Genomic DNA, 20,430 nt, shown 5'->3' on the forward strand with positions numbered 1-20,430 from the left:
AGAGTGCACCTTGCCACCTTTTCACCATTCTACCTCCCCAGCAAAGGGCTGTCTACCCTGGTTTACCCACAGTAAGCTGGGACAGTATACTTTTCAGGTTCCTGTCCCTCTACCTAGTGCTCAGAATCTGACTCTGTCTGGACCTCAAACACACAGCTACTCCCACAGGTGGCCAGCCTGCTCCCAGAAAGGAAGGTCCTCATACAGGAGACAGGAAAGCAGAAAGGAGCTCGTCTGACGATTGCAGGTAGAGAGAGGAGGAAAGAAGCTTGTGGTTGGCTTCACGGGCACACTTTTTCCCCAATTACTTTCCCAATATATAAATATATAAAACCACCATTTTCAATTCGATGACACATAGGAGTCTATTGAAAGAATCATAAAAAATAAACAAGGGGAAAGACCTGAAGATGTCCATTGCAGTCTATCTTCTTAGGTGAGGAAACTGAAATCTAAGTAAATTTAAGGTATCTCCAAGGACACAGAACTAATAGAAATAAGCAGACCTCAAACACAAAACTTTTGGGTCCAATCCAAAGAATCAGGCATAAGACATGCCTACTTTAAAAGATGTTTCACTTTCTTCTATACTATACACACTAGAAGACCCCATTTTACATAGAGAGTGAAATGTCAAGACATTGTCATTCCATCTCCCCCAAGTAAGCCTCCTGTTTCTGGCCTCAGCACTGGCTCCTCAGCTCCCCCATTTCTGTTACGCTATTTAACACTCACTCAACATTCTCTCAAATCCTCCTTTTTCATGGTCTCCTTTAAAATTCCTCTGGATGTCTCAAAACTGTCCCACCTCTGATGCTTCTCCCCTACATCCTCACCTTCCTGCAGCCACTTCAAGTTCTCCCAAGGACTAGTGAGCTCGGCACGGCTCTCCTCATGCTCTGCACGCACTTGCCCCTCTACGTGACACCTCTGAGCTTCTTCAAGTTTTGGCCTTCCCACCCCTGCTCCCAGAACTGGCTCATCTTTACCACTGGGTACTCTTCTAGTTTCACATGTCAAGACCTTCCTTGAGAAAGGACAGCTTTCACATCAAACCCCTGCTCCAAGTCATATACACAACCCTTCTAGCCTAGACCCTTGTCTCTCCTCTAGCCACATTAAGCTACAACACTAGTGGTTTTAAAAAAAACTACTTCTAAAATCAAATGTCCTCAGCGACCCGTTAGTTTCATCCCTGGTACATGCCAACAAAAAGAGTAACCTGTGTACGTCCAAAAGCACGTATAAGAATGCTCACTGCAAGATCAGCAAGCACGCCGGGCGCGGTGGCTCACGCCTGTAATCCCAGCACTTTGGGAGGCCGAGGCGGGCGGATCACAAGGTCAGGAGATCGAGACCACGGTGAAACCCCGCCTCTACTAAAAATACAAAAAATTAGCCGGGCGCGGTGGCGGGCGCCTGTAGTCCCAGCTACTCAGGAGGCTGAGGCAGGAGAATGGCGTAAACCCAGGAGGCGGAGCTTGCAGTGAGCCGAGATCACGCCACTGCACTCCAGCCTGGGCGACAGAGCGAGACTCCGTCTCAAAAAAACAAAAAAAAAAACAAGATCAGCAAGCACTGGAAGCAGCCAAATCAGCAGGGGAGTGGACTTGCAAACAATGACTTAACAACAGCACAATGAAAATCAACACACGACTGCCACACACAACGCAAGCGAAGCTCACAAACACGATGGCCAACAAAAACACAGATAAAACATACATTATGTGCTTTCATTCACAGAAGCTCCAAAACAGGCAAAATTAGTCTGTGGTATTAAGGTCAGGACTGGGGTTACTTCTGGGGAGAAAAGAGGGGAAGTGCTTGGAAAGGACATGAGATTTCCTGGGTGCTGGCAACATTCTATTTCTTGACTTAGGTGATGGTTACATGCATATGTCGATTTGGGGAAAATTCATCTAATACACATAAGATTTATGCACTTTTCTGTATGTGTGTCATACTTTAATTTAAAAAGCTTATTTTAAAAACACATGGCTGGGCACAGTAGCTCATACCTATAATCCCGGCACTTTAGAAAGCCCAGACAGGAGGCTCACTTGAGGCCAGGTGTTCAAAATCAGCCTCGTCAATGTAACAAGACCCAGTCACTACCAAAAACTTTAAAAACTAAAATAAAAACACACACCAACAGGTACAGGGGATAGGATGTGATAGAAATATCTAAAATTGTACTGTGGTGATGCCTGGACAGCTCTATGAATTCAATGAACATAACTGAATTATACAATTACAATGAGTGAATTTCATGGTATATACAATTATACCTCAATAAAGCCACATATATAATTTTATATATTTGTGTGTGTGTGTGTGTGTATATATATACATACATACACACATACTAGAATGAGTAGGGTCACTAGAATGTAAGTAAACTCAAAGCAGGCAAACACTTTGCTTGTGAAGGTTATATGTCTAGCTCCTAGAATACAATAGGAACTCAAAAAACATTTGTTGAGGGGGAGAAAAAATTGGACACTACCAAAACTTAACTCTCAAGAGCTTCACTATATATAATCTTCTTGAGGGAGGTTTCAATGACAGTTACAGAATAGAACTAAAGGCCCTAATTTCAGACTTTTCCTGTCTTTGGCTTTGCTCACATAATAGTGGTCAAGAGCCCTGACTCTGGGTTCAGATCCCAGCTCCACCACTTACTAACTGTATGACTCTAAGCAAAGTTACTCTTTGTGCCTCAGACTCTTTGCCTGCAAAATAGAGATGACAATGGTAATAGAACCTACTTCACAGGGATGTTAGGGAGATTAAACCTGTGACTCTTCACATAATAAGCATTATATTAATGTTTAGAAAATAAAGCTGAAAGAAAAAGTTTTTTCTTCTCAAAGTAACAAGGTAATAAACCTTTTCTCTGGAAGGGAAGGATGGCTTTGGTGCTTTACCTGATGAAATGTGTACTTGAACAAAAGTGTCAAAAACTCCACCACAGGGAACTGGGAGTAAGACTCGATTCTTCTTAGGTGAACACTCACAAAGAGCCGAAGAAAGTCGGTAAACTTCTCGATATAGCTAAACGAGACAAGACAAAAGGTGACAATAAGAAACCCAGCCACCTCCTTAGAACTTAAATTCAATCCAAAGTTCTTTCAGTACAGAACTATACAAATTTGTAATATATTTTCTTTTAAAAATATAAAGGCCTGCAACAATTACCTACAGGACAGGCAACCCTTCATTCCATTAACCACCTGAAACATAGCAGAAAAGCAACTTTAATCCTCAGACACTGTCTGCTAAAGCTTCTTATAATCTAGTGCGCTCATATTTACTAAGTCATTTGTGTTGTGACCCAATTAAAGTGAAGGGAAATCAAAAAGTTGATGGGCAGATCACTGTATTATTTCAATCTGGCAAGTCCAGAAGGCTGGTTTTCTTTCCAGGAGGCCAAAATACTAAAATGAATGGTGCTAAAGACACAAAAACAAAACCAGGCTACAAATGGCATGGCATCCAGGTAAGATGTACTCAGGCTTGCAACCTAATGGCCATTTTTTCCCCCTTTGGTTCCTGGTGCTAATTAAACACAGCATATCCCAATACTCTAAAAGTGATTTCAAACATAAGGGAGGAAGGCTATTAGAGCTGGGCAAGCCTCAGGGACTTTAGTCTGATGCTTCCATTTTGCAGATGAAGCCCAGAGAGGTAAAGTGACCAGCCCAAAGTCACTCAGCCAACTCATGGCAGAACGGGACTATCATCCACTCCCAATCCAGTGCTCTTTCTTTTCACTTCACAGTGAATCCCCAACTCATTTGTATTCACAAAATCATTTCACAGAGGAGTGTGGGTCACAGCTGCAAGGATAAGAGATCTCCGTTATTAAATACACAGCACATCATCACTCTCACATTTCAGAAACTGTCATTTTAAGCCCCTAAATACCAAAAGGTGATTAGAAAATGAGATGGCCATACTTTCATAAATCACATTTCAGAGACCAACACAAAAAGGTAAAGACATACTAGGCCTTAGCTGAAAATGAAATAACGGCTAAAAGCAATTCTGAAACTCATTACTGCAAAAGCTATTTTTCAAAACAAAGATACGTGAAATAATAAAAGGAGAGAAAACTACTACTCAGAAAAGCAAAACTGGCCCAGAAATAACATGTCCCATGTTGCTCCTGGGACCTATCTCCCTGAGGGTGGCCAGCCTGCCTGCCTGACCTCTATGTGGCCGAGCTTATTTGCAGCTTTTTAAAAAATACATATTAATTTGTTTTGATAAAGAGAACGGCTGTCTCTGTGGATCATGGGGCCAAGTACTCGAAAAACAGTAAGGCACTAAAATCAACTGTTTCTAGAGACAGGAACATACAAAGACACTTCTCTCTGGTGTCATCAATCACTAATACTCAAGAGTAGGAACTCCTTCCTCACTCGCTTATGACAGTTTTACATGGATATTCAAAGTCACCAGCCAGCTGACTGTTCTTTAGGAAGATGCACTCAATTCCCTACTACCCATTTAAAAAAAAAAAAAAAAGCCATGGGCTAAATACAGAACAATCTCAATTTTACTTTAGTATCTAACCCAATTTTTTAAAAATACAAACAAGGCTGTTCAGTAGCTAAAACTACAGATTTTATTTCACCTCATTTTCTTTCCCTTGCCCACCTTCTGGTACAGGTGCTAATGAACAGTAGAAAGTTAGGGGGAAAGGAAAGGCAGTAGAGGGAAAGAGAAGCCAAGGATCTGGTTAGCAGCTCCTAAACAACTGAGAATAGACTGAGCTGTTTAGAATTAGTGGTAGGGGACCCAGAGCCAGGAAGCAAGCACACAGCATTACTTATGTCACCTTTCTGCTCCCAGGCACCTCTCAGCTTTCACAGGGCAATAGGAAGCACAGGATTAAAATGTAAAACCAAGAGCACAAAAGTTACACGTAACATCAGTACATAGACAATCCATAATGACATTTCTATACCATCCACAAATGGAAGCCACAACAAAGTTGTCTGTGACTACATTATGATTAAAGTCAAAACAACTGCTATTTGATAATTGATACAAGCAGCTAGATTTTTAAATTAACATATGAGATATTGACATGAGACACACAGATCATAAAAAAAAAAATGAAGGTAATACAGGCTTTCTTAACAACAAACAGAAAGAATATGAAAGTGAATAATGATGCCTTTGAATTCATGTAGAAAGCTATCACCAAATAATTTTTAAGAACATATTACCATATCAGATTGTGTTCTTATAGAGAGCAAACATGACGGTTTTACAATAACCCAAACCAAAATAATCTTATATACCAACTTTTTAATTTTAGAAAAATGTTACAAAACTGTCCAATTTAAAAAGCACTAAAACTTTCAACTTTAGGTACTTGACTTTATATTCTGCTATTTACTCTAAGGGAAAGAAAATAGCTTAATAACAGGGCAATCTAAGGAAAACTGAGAATATTAGTAACTTTCGCTGCCATGTCATCTGTAAATATTTACTAATTCGATACAATTTATTGCTTGAAAGTCTCTAAACAGTCAATCTGATTGTTCATAATATAAGTTTCCAACTTCCCTCGTTTTCATACAGCAGTAGTATCATGTTAACCAAAGTTGTAAGATACATAAATGACTTCATCTGCAAGAGACATAAATCATGAAACCCTGCCTCAGAGTACCATGATAGAATCATCTTTTAGAGTGCTTTTTAAAAAAACAAAGGAGGTCATTGTAGGCGCCATCGAGAGGAAAATAACAAAGAAACACAGTTGTGTGCTACATTAACCTGTGCACACATTAACATCCCTCCTATAGTTTGATGAAAACTTTCCATTGATGTAAAACTCACAATAATAACAATTCCTGTATACTGCAGGATGTTCACTTGGGAAAAGTCAAATAGTAAAAACTGACACCAAGTGAGAAAGGGCGATTATAACTCCTGTACCTCCACGGACCTCTTCTCCTGTTCTTGGCTACGCAGGAGCAGCAGTTTCAGTCCCTGCACCACCTCAGACCTGCAAGCAAATAGTAAGGAAAAGGGGGCAAGAGGAGTAGAAGGGAGGACAGGAGATGGATGGGGAGAAAAGACAACAAACCTACACAAGGCACAAGCATTTTTCAAACTCAGTCACTTCCCTTAACCACCCAAGCCCTTCCAGCTAATCTCAGACTTACTGGCACACACCTACCTTTCTGTTCCTCACCAGGAGCCCCATATTCTGAAATCAAAGAGGATTACAGATGCCATGCAGCACAGCATGGTAAACAGTCAGGGCCCTTTCTTGGGGCACACCAGCTCCACGCCTGGTTTCATTACCTCTCATCGAGCTCTTCTAGCCTGCTCTTCACTGTGTGGGCATTGTTATCCTTGGTGATTTTCTGCAGGAGGTAGAAAGTCTGCTGGAACATACGCAGTAAATACTCCTCAAATTCCATAGGCACACAGTTCTTGGACATGAGTTCATTGATGCAGGACATGGCCAGGACCCCAAGCCGGCCGCGCTCCTGACCCGAGACACAGTTCTGGCTGCTGCCGTTAACTGACGCCATCTTTCTGGCACGGATGTCACAGCCAAATCGCGCAAAGTGGAAGATGGTGGTAAGGAGGGATGGGGTGATGCTGGCAGATAGAGGAATCCAACTGAAGAGATGGGCCAGGCACTCCAAGGCCAGGGAACAGATATACTCACTCTCCACATCAAGGATGGGAATTGGCTGATTCAACAGTTTGGCTGAACTGGGACTCTGCAACAGGTTACTCAGTAAGTCACCTGAAAAATAGGAAAGGCTTTTAAGCTATCCAGCATCAAATCTCTTACAAATAACTTTAAGTAATTCTCCTTCAAAAAAAAATATATATATATTTTTTTTTCACAGCTAATTAAATATATCAGTTTAATTAGCTGTGAAATTAAAAAATAAAATCTATATGCTCAAAGTTAAACACTAATTAGGAAATTTTAACAGTACAGTACAAATAAGATTACTGATTATGATTCTTAGTGAGGGGGATCTGGATATAATCTTTAGTGTTTTGACTTAAATTTAGTTTTAGTGAGATTTGTACAATAGCGGTTTCCCAGGAGACATAAGTGAAGAGAAGATGGGATTATTCTCTGGCTGCAAAACCCCAAATCCACTCAAGTTTTTCTTTTCTTGCTAGTCTTCCCCCAAATCATGACCTCGCTGTTGAAAAGCATGATACATGACCATTAAATAAATAAACAAATAAAAACCCCTAACACCACATACAAAGTTGGGCACCAAATGAATTAAAGACTTAAACCAAAGATAAAACTTTAAAGTTAACAGAAGAAAATATAAGAGTATTTGAAATATAAGAAAAGAGAGAAACAGACTCCTTAAAACCACCAAATGAAAACCTTAACAAAAAATACTGATGAATATAATATCAAAATTAAGAGTTTCTAATCAAGGCTGGGTGCAGTGGTTCATGCCTGTAATCCCAGCACTTTGAGAGGCCGAGGCGGGCGGATTACCTGAGGTCAGTAGTTCAAGACCAGCCTAACCAACATAGTGAAATGCTGTCTCTAGTAAAATACAAAGTAAGCCAGGCGTGGTGGTGCATGCCTGTAATTCCAGCTACTTGGGAGGCTGAGGCAGAAGAATTGCTTGAACCCAGAAGGTGGAGGTTGCAGTGAGCTAAGATCACACCATTGCACTCCAGCCTGGGCAACAAGAGCGAAACTCCATCTCAAAAAATAAAAAATAAAAACAAAAACAGAATTCCTAATCAACGAAAAACATTAAGGGAAAGTTACTAGGCGGACAACAGACTGTGAGAAGATATTCACAATTTCTAACATCGAAAAGGACTGAAAGCTAAAATCTATTTTTAAAATGCTACATATCAGTAAACACAACAACCCCAGTACAAAAACAGACAGGTGATATGGAGAGACAATTTTCAGAGAAGAAATTCTAAAGCATATGAAGAGATTTCAAATTCCATTAGTAATCAGAAAAAGCAAATTAAAAGGAGTCGGAAAAAATGTTGGCAAATGCCAGACGTCAAGTACAAGGAATGGACGTAGGAACCTTCACAAGGTGGTGCAGGAGGAAGGGCCATTCTGAGGAGGACCTGGCACTCTGGAATCCTACTAAACATTCACATATCCTCTCGCCTGACCATTCTCCTGGTATGCTCCCAACACAACCCTCACACGGGTCCATGAGGGGACAGGCAGAGGTGCATGAAGGGGAGAGCTAGAGGCAGTCTGACCTCCTCCTTGGCGGGAGAAGATAGGGAATGCAGAGGCAGATATCATATCACACAGTGAGCAGATAGAGGACTAAGGCATAGACGGGCAACAGTTTGGAGAGACCTTAAAAAGATACAGTTGAATTAAAAGAAAGAAACAGAATGATAGTTTCACTATATCACTTACATATTAAAATATATGGACACAAAACAGTAAGTTCTTACAAGAGCATATTACCAAACAAAAGATAGAGGTTATCTACATTAAAATGGCTGTTGATTATGGGGAAGGGGGTCCACAAATTCAAAACTATTTTTAAAGGAATACTAAGATGCTCTTTTCCTTTTCCACTTTCATTATCTCCAAGTGTACAATGGAGCTTTCCAGAGGCTACATCACACAGGATATTGCAACAGATGAAATGCAGAAGCTGCCCTTCACTCAGCCACATGTTAGAGATTTGCAAAACTGCAAAACACCACCACTCTTCTCAGTGAATTTTTCTGTTTGCTTTGAAAAATGTAGGTTTTTTTATTAAAGTATATTATCTGTTAATATGTAATGGGTTCATCAGTTATTTTTAAATGAATTAATGACTATTTCTATATTTTTCTCAGTTTTTCTATCAACAGATATAACTTACAAAGTGTTTTGAGGACCTCAGTAATTTTTTAAGAGTCAAGGGACCCCAAGACCCAAAACTGGAGAAACATGGGGCTACTCTGTGAACCTGGACCAGTAGTGTAATCAGAGAACTTGTCAGAAATACAAATCATCAGGCCCCAACCCACGCCTACTGGAGTAGAGCCTGAAGGGGTTGGGGCCCAGGAATCTGTGTTCTTATAAGCACTCCAAGCGATTCTTATGCTTGCTTGATTTTTGAAAGCACTAAACTAAAGGAAATCAAACAAAATGAAACAGGGAAAAAAGCTGTAAAATTATTTTAGAGAAGACAAAAGAAGAAAAATATTTAAAACTATAACAACAGGCCAGGAGTGGTGGCTCACATCTGCATTCCCAGCATTTTGGGAGGCTGAGGCAGGCAGATCACTTGAGCCCAGGAGTTCAAAACCAGCTTGGACAACATAGCGAGACCCCATCTCTACAAAAAATACAAACATTAGCCGGGCATGGTGGCGCATGCCTATAGGCGCAGCTATTCAGGAGGCTGAAGTGGAAGGATCGCTTGAGCCCAGGGAGGTCAAGGCTGCAGTGAGCTATGATTGTACCACTCCACTCCAGCCTGGGTGACAGAGCAAGACTCCGTCTTTAAAAAAAAAGAAGAAAAAAAGAAAAAAAAAACTATAATAAGAAGAAAAATTTCCTGAAATATGATGTGACTCTACAACATGAAAAGGTTTATCCTGTTCCAAGAAAAAAATGATGAAGAGTGATCAATATTAAGAATGTTTAAAATGAGGAAGCAGTGTAGGCAGAAAAGTACAGATACAAAGGAGAAAACACCTCAGTCAGACTTCTCCACAGTAACATTCACAGCCTGGGGACATTCTCTCAAACATGCAAAAACTCAGGTAACTCCACAAATTCTTCTCAAGGAGGATACCAAACAAAGAAACCACAGGGATAAAGAGACAAATCAAAATAAAGAATTAAGGAATGGAGAAGCTGTAGCAAAAGGACACACCAGCATCAAATTACATAGAGACTCAAGACTAAACAGACGTAGGAATTACAGAGGGTAATTCCTTTTTAGCTAGCTAACTTTCCCATTTTTCACAAGGAAGAAGTCCCAAAATACATGGTCTAAAATTAAACATGGTGAGGGGGAGGTGATACACAAAATTCGAACACGTAGTACAAAATTGATTTTTATCATTTTTTCTTAACCATACAGGTATCTTTTAGAAATTAATATTTCTTATAGAACTGTAGAAAAAGCACCTCAAGGTCAGCAATTCCTTAAATTTAATACGTTGTTACATTTAAGTAAAACCTGGCCAGGCACGGTGGCTCATGCCTGTAATCCCAGCACTTTGGGAGGCCAAGGCAGGCAGATCACTTGAGGTCAGGAATTCGAGACAAGCCTGGCCAACATGGTGAAACCCTGTCTCCACTAAAATACAAAAATTAGCTGGGCATGGTGGTGCATGCCTGTAATCCCAGCTACTCAGGAGGCTGGGGCAGGAGAATTGCTTGAATCCAGGAGGCAGAGGTTGCAGTAAGCAGAGATCGCACTACTGCACTCCAGCCTGGGCAACAGAGTGAGCCTCTATCTTTAAAAAAAAAAATCAAGAAAATGCTGGGTACGGTGGCTCACACCTGTAATCCCAGCACTTTGGGAGGCTGAAGCAGATAGATCACTTGAAGTCAGAAGTTCCAGACCTGCCTGGCCAACATGGTGAAACCCCATCTCTACTACAAATACAAAAATCAGCCGGGCGTAGTAGAGGCCACCTGTAATCTCAACTACTCGGGAGGCTGAGGCAGGAGAATCGCTTGCTCCCGGGAGGCGGAGGCTGCAGTGAGCCAAGATCATGCCCACTGCACTCTAGCCTGGATAACAGAGTGAGACTCCATCTCAAAAAAAAAAAAAAAAAAAAATCAAGTAAAACTAAAATTTAATTGTTATTAAAAACAAAAAATATATAATCTGATACTATTTTTGTCTTTTTATCTGTCTTATCTCCGTGTAGAGACGTCTGGGGTGATCAAATATTATTTGATGTTCTTTCTATATGAGATACTGGGTAAATGTTTACATTTTATTTTGTACTTTATAGCACTAGGTCTCAAATGTTTGGGTTTCAGAAGTCCTCACTCTTAAAAATTACTAAGCATCCCAAAGAGAAAGCTCTTAGGAGGGTTACTTCTATTGATATTTGCCATATTAGAAATTAAAGCTGAGAAGTGTTTAAATATTTAATTCATTTAATTACAAAGCCATCATGTTAGCATAACATTTTTAAATGAAAAAAACTGTATTTCACCCAAAACTAGTGAGAAGGGTAATACAGTTTTTATATTTTTGAAATCTCTTTAGTGGCTGGTTTAAAAGATAACTAGACTCTCCCAACTGCTTCTGCCTTCACTGTTTTGCAATAGATTGTTTTCACTGAAGTACGTGAAGAAAATGCAGCTCCACACAGATACACAACTACAAATGAACAAAGGGCTTTAGTGGCCTTTTCAAGTGACTGTGTCTATTCTATCATATTAAAGTCTGATGAACAGTCATTTCTGAGGGTTAACTGCAATATGAAATCTGGAATTAACTTTTTTATTCATATACTCATGAGAGAATGGGAATAAAAATGACAAACAATGTCTTAGTATTTTTATGAACAAATACCTGGCCTTTGGGACTTCCCAAAAGGGTTTAGGGGACTTCCAGGGGTCCCCAAACTTATTGAGAGCTGAGGCCTTACATTAATGCTGGATGAACATGAAGAAGTTGGTTAGCTTTTCTTGGCCTCAACCTCCTCCGCCATTATAATGAGGATTCTGTGAATTTATTAATGAAGGGTTTACGTTCTATTCTTAAAAGTGGACTTATCAAGTTGATTTATGAGAAGCCAAAAAAAAGAGCTGTCCCTAGTATGTGGCTCAGAAGACTTTTTCCAGAATGGATGCTAAAAGGAAAAAAAAACAAAACATCTATAATAATACTTATAGTAAAAGCAGTAACAGCCACCGTCGCTCTGTGATTATTTGCTTGGCCCTATATTGAAAACTACATAAGCATATTCTAATTAAATATTCACAACTCTTAAGGTAGGTATTATTACCCATATGTACAGATCATTAAAATAACTAAGGCACAGACAAACCAAGTGTTTCCCCAAGTCCCTCTGTTAGCATGAGGTAGAAATGAAATCAAACCAGGATCTGGCCTCAAAACCAATGTTCCCTTCCAAAAAGCAAGTTAACTGGGAAGATAATGCAACCAGGAAAAATGAGCAGTAAGAAAGCTAATATTTAAATACAGAAAAATATTCTTAATTGTTCTCTGTATTAAAAAAAGAGAAAAAATATGGAAAAACATGTATGGCCTAAAATCATATGTAAAATAATAGCATGTGTATACCATGACTACAAGCATAGGAAGACAAATATGTGAAGACAAAGACTGAACAAGATTATGCAAAGGCAAAAACTGTTTAGGTGGATATGAATGATCTGCGATTGCTTTTGTCCTCAAAAGAAAGAAAGTAGCAGGACCGTGGTCATGGAAGTCAGCATTTGCTAAGGAGTGTACCACGACTCATTTGCCTAAAAAGTTTGGGGCCGGGGAAAGAACCTGTTAAGGCTATTTCTCCATAAAAATGATTTTACTCAAATTTAAAAGTTTCAAGGTATTTTAGTGGATGACAGAAGTGTTTTTCAAAAATTTCAAAACTTACACTGTAATCAAAGTGGAAGGAATCACCACAAAACAGATTCTGCTTCATGCAGCAGCACTTTCAATACAAACCTAAGAGAACTTTATCAAGTTCTCTTATTTTTTTGTTTTTTTTGTTTTGTTTTTGGAGAGAGGGTCTTGCTCTGTCGCCCAGGCTGGAGTACAGTGGTGCAATCATGGTTCACTGCAGCCTCAACCTCCTGGACTCAAGTGATTCTCCCACCTCAATCCTCCCAAGTAGCTGGGACTACAGGCATGAGCCACCATGCCCGTGTGTGTGTGTGTGTGTGTGTGTGTGTGTGTGTATAAGATGGGGTCTCGTGTGTGTGTGTGTGTGTGTGTGTGTGTGTGTGTGTGTGTAAGATGGGGTCTCGTGTGTGTGTGTGCGTGTGTGTGTGTGTGTGTGTGTGTGTATAAGATGGGGTCTCACTATGTTGCCAACACAGGTCTCAAATACCTAAGCTCAAGTGATCCTGTCATCTCGGCCCCCCCAAAGTGCTGGGATTTACAGGCCTGAGCCACCATGCCCAGCCCTGTAATAAACTTTCATGCAAAGCTTTTTAATTACTGAAACTTCATGTGTTTTCTATCAGTTGTATATTTACTAACTTAGGGTTTCTCAACCTCAGCACTCCTGGAACCCGGGGCTAGATCATTCTTTGGTCCCCTGTATACTGTGGGGTGTTTAGCGGCATCCCTGGCCTCCACTCACTAGATGCCAATAGCACTTCTCCAGTCATGGAGACATTAACAAATATTCCCTGCAGGACAAATCACAGATCTAACTGCAGCCTTGGTCCAGTAAAAGAGGGGGGAAACTCTATTCAAGGAGCCCCTGGAGGAGAAAATAAGATCACAGGAGTTGTAAGTGACCCTCCCAAGTCCCACCTTTCTATAGGTAGTATATAAGGAATACATGAAAAGATGTACATGAAGATATGCAATCTGTTAAGAATTGGCCTCAATTCATGCTCTCTGATACATCCTCACCCTGAAGAACTTTTCATCATCACCTATGTACAGCTCTATATTTGAAACTATATATCATGTGCATGAGAAAGATATGGTCCCTTAATTTTACTGCAGAACAATCAAAGCTAACTCAGAATTGCTGTAGTCACATAATCTCATTCTGTGCACTTTTTTCCCCATTGGTCCAGGCAGAGAGAAGTGAAGATGAGAGGAGATGAAGGAAGATGAAGCTGCTCAAGTGAAGCAGGAAGGAACAGCCTCAGCAGGCAGGGGGCAATGTCCACATCTTCCCTCATTTATCCACAGAGAAAGCTATTCCCTTTTTATAGTCAAGGACATCAGCGGTCAGAGAAGGTAAAGGATCCACTCCAGGTCATAGAGTAAGTGGCAGGGCCAAGACTCAAAACCAGGGGAAGAAGGAAGTAGACGAAAGTGGTGAGAACGACCAAGAAAGCAAAGCTAGGACGATGACCGTGCACCTAGATTCGGAATTCTAGGGTTCTGGTAGGGGTTCATGTCCCCACTCTGCTCACTGGCGATGCAACCCCTGGCAAGCTTCCTTGTTTGTAGGCAAGAAACAGACTATCATCTGTCCCACAGCAGTCCGATCTTGTGAGGTGAGTGATCACTACTGCAGCCAGTTTAGGAGTCAGGGTAACAATTTGGGGGAACTATGCTGAGAAATAAACCACACACATTCCTTCAAACCTTTTTCTACATCCAGACTATTAAAGGAGTTGTTGCAGGAACTAGTCCCTGGGCTTGGTTCTTTAAAAGTGATGAGACAGAAAACTATATTAAAAGAAAGTATATGGGGAAAAAACCTCACAAGCCTCAGGGGGCTACTAAACCTAACACACAGGGCAGGAGAGTTCCGCAGGGGCTGAGCTGGGGTGTGCTAAGGTATTTGGTTGGTTGCTTCACTGGGCCTAAAGTTTCTCAGAATAAATTTTCTCCAGAAAACTGATATGGTCAAGAAAGCAAAACAATTTTCTGGAAATTTTACTGCTTAACTTGGCGTCTTAAGTGCACAAAGACAGTTGAGCAAAAGCATCAAAATGAATGGTGGTTGCATCATCAGCACTGTCCAAATAGTGGGGCAAGATCTAATGACCTCACTTACATTACCATAAAAAGAAAGAAAAACATTGTAACAAATAAACATGCAATTTTTTTTAAAAGGGAAGTATACCAGCTTAAAAGCTTATGTCACTCCCTAGGTGCCCCTATAGTCTCAATTTATTTTGTTATTTCTCAAATACTAAAATCCAACATTTCAAAACATTTTAAGAGGCAATTCTCAAGAAGTAGGCACCACATTTTAGGTTTTGTTACATGCAAATGGCAAGTTCATATTTTATTCCGCCTAGCCTCATAAAACCTGGGCAACACATGGAAGAGGTAAGCACACATTTCTGGTTTGTATTATTTGACATTCCCTAACATGGCTGTGAGGAAAATAGAGCCTATCAAAGTATAAACTGAGTTAGCTCAGAACCTCTCTGGATGAAGCCAACTGAAACACAAACAAGCGTTTCTTCTACAGTAAACTGCTGCTGCTAGTAAACCGTGCTAGCGAGTAGTCAACTGTCTAAAACAAATCTAATTCAAAAGAACTAATCTTGACTGGGTATGGTGGCTCACACCTGTAATCCTAGCAATTTGAAAGGCTGAGGCGGGTGGATAGCTTAAGTTCAGGAGTTCAAGATCAGCCTGGACAATATGGCGAACCCTGTCTCTACAAAAAATACAAAAATTAGCCAGGCATGTTAGTGCACGTCTATGGTCCCAGCTACTTGGGAGGTTGAGTTGGGAGGACTGCTAGAGCCCAGGAAGTCGAGGCTGCAGTGAGTTGTGATCACACCACTGCACTCTAGTCTGGGTGACAGAAAGAGACTTTGTCTCAAAAAAAAGAATTAGTATTTGCAAACAGAATTTAAATGAAACGACAAACTTAACTGTGGATACTCCAAGGTGTTCGTTCACTCATAAAATCAAATCTCTGAATCATTTCCAAATGTTTCTTTAATCAACCAGATACTACAACATATAAATCTGCTGAGCCACCTCAAATATCTACCTAAAGAACAAAGGTTTGCCACCAAATACAAAGTTCCATTTCCTATGAGCTTATAATGCACTCTAGAACTCTATAATTACTTGTAATCTAAGCAGTATGACAAATGGCTCTCTAATAATTTTTTTTTTTTTTTTTTTTTTTTTTTTTTGAGACGGAGTCTCACTCTGTAGCCCAGGCTGGAGTGCAGTGACCGGATCTCAGCTCACTGCAAGCTCTGCCTTCCGGGTTCACGCCATTCTCCGGCCTCAGCCTCCCGAGTAGCTGGGACTACAGGCGCCCGCCACCTCGCCCGGCTAGTTTTTTATATTTCTTAGTAGAGACGGGGTTTCACCGTGTTAGCCAGGATGGTCTCGATCGCCTGACCTCGTGATCCACCCGTCTCGGCCTCCCAAAGTGCTGGGATTACAGGCTTGAGCCACTGCGCCCGGCCTCTAATAATTTTTAATCCAAGTAAGATAATGAGAATTTGTAATAACTAGTGCACTATGAGTACTCCTCAAAACTTTCAGATAGATTTTCAATTCTAGAGTAACTCTACAAGAATTTCAACTTCCACATACTAACAACAGGCTACATAAAACAGTTTGGGCTTAGAGATGTCTGACTTCCACAGCCTAGCTCCTTGAAGTAAAGGAGAAGATGTGGAAATATTTCTCATTAGCCACATCAACCTTTACAGTAGAGGAAGAAATATGTGCCAATTCACAGGATGTACTCTGCTGGAAAAGCATTTGTGATCATTTAGTGTAAACAGCAGCATTTAGAAACTAAAAGTTCCTGTTCAGATGCAATTTCCTCTTTCCATCCATCCTTGAAAGCAGTCATCTTTAGATGAACTGCACTCTGAATTTTGAAGCAGATATTAATACACTGTGGACAATAACTAGCAACCAGTAAACTATTTAATAGCCTCTGCAAATATGCCCCACTTTACCAAATGACTCTTAACCAATGTTGACTCAATGCTAACTACTGCATAGTTGCCACTATGCAGGCAGAGAGGTCCCCACTCTGCCTTGGGCAACATGAGTCCAGTGAGGAAGAAAGCACTCAATATTCCTGTTCCTATGTCCTCTCCTGTGGGCTGCTGCCCACCTCCTGCCACCCCTGTAGAAGAAGGACAAGCAGAAGTGTCAAGCCCAAAGGCTCCTACCAATCTCAGCACAAGCACATAGCCATGACATTTGGGAAAAAGAAAAAAATGAGGACAACGACCTAGGACTATTTTTTTTAATGTAATTTTTAAAAATAGAGATAGAGTCTCACTATGTTGCCCAGGCTGGTCTCAAACTCTTGGCCTCTAGTGATCCTCCCACCTCAGCCTCCTCAGTACTGAAGACTACAGGTGCAAATCACCACACCTGGCCCCCAATACATTTAAAAAGAAGAATGCCTTGGCTGGCAGGCAGACCATACCACTTTCTCCTGAGGTCGGGGATGGTGGTGGAGTGGCAGCAGTAACACTGTGTTTGTCCCAGACAGTCTCCAAGATACCTACCAAGAAAGGAGAAACAGAGTTATAAGAGAAATAATGTCCAGCATATAAAGATTTCGAGAAAGTTTCTTGATACCTTTGATCAAACATCAGCACCTGAACATCCCTCTCTTGACCATGTCCTCCTCCAGCAAGCAGCTGTGCCTCTCGACTTCACAGCTGCCTTCTGGCTCTCCACTGCTTCACTGTGGTCTTGTGGTGTGGCCTCTCCCCACTGATGCCTCCAGCACTGCTCTTTGCCAGAGTCACCTGGTTGCTGCGTGCACTCACCGGTCACTTAATCCCCATCCTCCTTGACCACGCTGTGGCATGACAGGCCACTGCCTATACCCTTATCTGAGCCAGTAGCACCACTCTTTCCTGGTTTTTCTCTGGTTTCTTTGAACTCGATTCCATCCCTTTCACTATTACTTCCATCCTCTGCCCATGAGTCACTTAAACACACATGTTTCCCCAGGTTCCCTTACTGCTCTGCTTCTCCTCTCATTTCACTCTCACTGCTAGAGTGACTCATCCACTGCCATGGCTTCACGAAAACATATTCTGAAGCCTCTCAAGTCTCCTGTTCTTGGCCCAAACTCACCTTGACTACATACACCAAGCACTGCATCACATGATGGGGGCTTCAGAAACAAGGCAAGGGAATTACAGACCTGCATGTCCACCTGCTTCCTGGACTACACTACATGCATATCCCAAACTCAACTTTTCGTTCCCCACAAACCTGCCACTAATTCTCTTTCGTTCCTCATGCAGGAAACAGGCCGGAAATCCTGGCCTCTGCTAGCCTCATCTAGCCTCACCTGACCGACGCTTCAGCCCACCCAACAGATGAGGTCTGCTGTTCCTTCTATATGTGTCCCTCTCAACCTCTGACCTGCTCTCCTCCTCCCAATTTCAACTTGACCTTTCTACCAGACTAAATGCCACCTGCCTGTCCCTCAAAATTCCATTCAGCTGTCACCTCCTTCAGGAATTGCTACACATAAAACATAACTCTGTTATAGCTCTTAAAACATGTTTAACTGCTTACTTGTCTCTCCCCACTGAAGTGTAAATTACCTGAGGGTGGGAACTGTGTTTTCTTCCTCTTTGTACCCATATGGAACCCGGAACATAAGGTGATCATAAAGGCTTTTGAAAATATCTTATTCTCAAATTTTTCATACTAAAACCTGAATAAATCTTGAAAGCATTATGCTAAGTGAAAAAGCCAGACACAAAAGATCACATATTGTATGCTTCCATTTTTATGAGAAGTCCAAAAAAGGCAAATCCATAGAGACAGACTAAGTAGATTAGTGAACGCCAGGGATTGGGGGAGAGGAGAATGGGGTTGGGGGGGCGGGTACGGCTAATGGGTATGAGGCTTCTTTTTAGAGTGATGACAATGTTCTGGAATTAAATAGCGCTGAAGGTTGCACAACCTCAAGAATATACTAAAAGCCAGTCAATACTGCAATTTAAAATGGTGAGTTTTATCTCAATTTTTTAAATATTTAATACACTGCTAGGCACAGTAGGACACAGAGGTATAAAACATGGTCCCTAACATTAGAAATTTGACATTTAGTTGGGGTGTCAAAAAATGTGCGTTGAGACCAGGCACAGTAGCTCACGCCTGTAATTTCAGCACTTTCGGAGGCTAAGGCAGAAGGATCACTTGAGCCTAAGAGTTAGAGACTAGCCTGGGCAATACAGGGGAGGTTGAGGTAGAAGGATCACTTAGGTCCCAAAATTTGAGGCTGCAGTAAGCTGTGTTCACATCACCACACTCCAGCCTGGGCAACAAAAGAGATCCTGTCTCAAAAAAGGAAAAAGAAAAAAAAAGTGCTTTGAACAAACAAATACTCTAAAGGTTTAGGTTTACCCCTGGGGCTTTAGGGAAGGATGCGGGGGCAAATGCCAAGCTCTTTTTTTTTTTAAAGAGACAGGGTCTCACTCTGTCACCCAGGCTGGAGTGCAATGGTACGATCATAGCTCACTGCAGCCTCAAAATCCTGAGCTCAAGCAATTCTCCTTCTTTAACCTCCTGAGTAGCTGGGAATACAGGCATGCATCATCACACCCAGCTAACTATTTTGTTTTGTTCTGTTTTGTGTTTTCCAGAAATGGGGGTCTCAATATGCTGCCCAGTCTGGTCTCAAACTCCTGGGCTCAAGTGATCCTCCCACCTCAGCCTCCCAAAGCGCTAGGATTACAGGCCTGAGCCATTGCACTAACCCAAGTTTATTTTTTAAATCAATGGTTCTTTCAGCCAATTTTAAGTGCCCACCACATGCCAAGCACTAAACTGGAGATACAAAGAAAGTTCCTAGACATCCAAGAAGAAGCCTGGATAAAGGAGTTAGAGATAAAAACACTTCTTTTCACTACAAGATTCCCTCAAGTAGCAAGCCCAGGCTGCCGGCACTCCCAGGGCCTCATGGCCAGGCATTGCATACGTGCCTCCCTAGCAAACAGGTCTCACAGCAGCACAGAGAAGCCACCCCGGGCACCCAGGGTACTCCCCTCTCCTCCTACCTTCCTGTCTCATGTTGTGGTTTGCTTTCTGTTTCTTCTTATCCTTTACACCTTGTCACGAGGCACTCATCAAACAGAAGAGACAAAATGCTACATACAACTACAACCTAGTGCACAAGGAGATGGCTCCACACCACGTCTCACTTCCTTACCCAGAACGGGAATTTTCATATCCTCCTACTCCAACTTCTCCTGATCTTCAATTCAAATTATTTTAAATAGAGTGCTTGCCACTCACCTAACTTACCATGCAGTGATTGGCACTGTAGGCATACTCCTATGACCTGGACTCTCCCTCACTGATCACAGTTACAGTGAGGACCAATTAGTGAAAGACTACGAGGAAAATAGGGCTCAAATCTATTTTGCAGTCCTACTGTGTGCTAGACACTGGGCTATAGGTGTTGGGAATGCAGCTTCCCATTTTCACGCTATCTCAGAAACAGTGCAAACAACTGCTCAAAGCTGCTGAGCGCCAAGGCCTGAACTCTGGACGCCTGCGGGCAGGCCTCTATCTCTGTGTACTACCATACTGCTCACCTGTCAGTAGCCCAAGCACTGTCTGCACCTGGTCCAGTAGCAGCTTCCGCAACTCCTCCTTCCGAGCCACACTGAGGTCCTCACGGGGACAAGCCAGCTCTTCTGAAGTTGTCTTCAACATGATCAGCCCAAGAGGGGTTGTCACAGGGGACTGGATCAACTGCCAGGAAAAAGCATGTTCTGAGCAGAGTGTAGAACTGATAAAGTACAAAGAGGACTCAGCAGTATTA

General features: G+C 41.6%; 1 protein-coding gene across 7 annotated transcripts in view; it reads right to left on the minus strand.

Moving 5' to 3' along the window:
* Nucleotides 1-20,430, minus strand: part of XPO6 (exportin 6) — a 118,167-nt gene that overhangs the window by 53,648 nt on the left and 44,089 nt on the right. For 4 of the 7 annotated variants that reach the window (XM_074026829.1, XM_045382048.2, XM_005591530.4 and 1 more), the window contains 4 exons: nt 20,201-20,360; nt 17,059-17,136; nt 6,325-6,778; nt 2,928-3,054 (listed from right to left, as the gene is read on the minus strand). In XM_074026829.1, coding sequence (XP_073882930.1) covers nt 2,928-3,054; nt 6,325-6,778; nt 17,059-17,136; nt 20,201-20,360 — 819 coding nt within the window. Of the gene's footprint in view, nt 1-2,927; nt 3,055-3,198; nt 3,542-6,196; nt 6,227-6,324; nt 6,779-17,058; nt 17,137-20,200; nt 20,361-20,430 lie in introns of those variants that run through there. The other 3 variants (XM_074026831.1, XM_074026830.1, XM_074026832.1) reach the window with 2 other exon arrangements.

This window comes from Macaca fascicularis, chromosome 20 (genome assembly GCF_037993035.2).
Source record: "Macaca fascicularis isolate 582-1 chromosome 20, T2T-MFA8v1.1".
Taxonomy (NCBI): domain Eukaryota; kingdom Metazoa; phylum Chordata; class Mammalia; order Primates; family Cercopithecidae; genus Macaca; species Macaca fascicularis.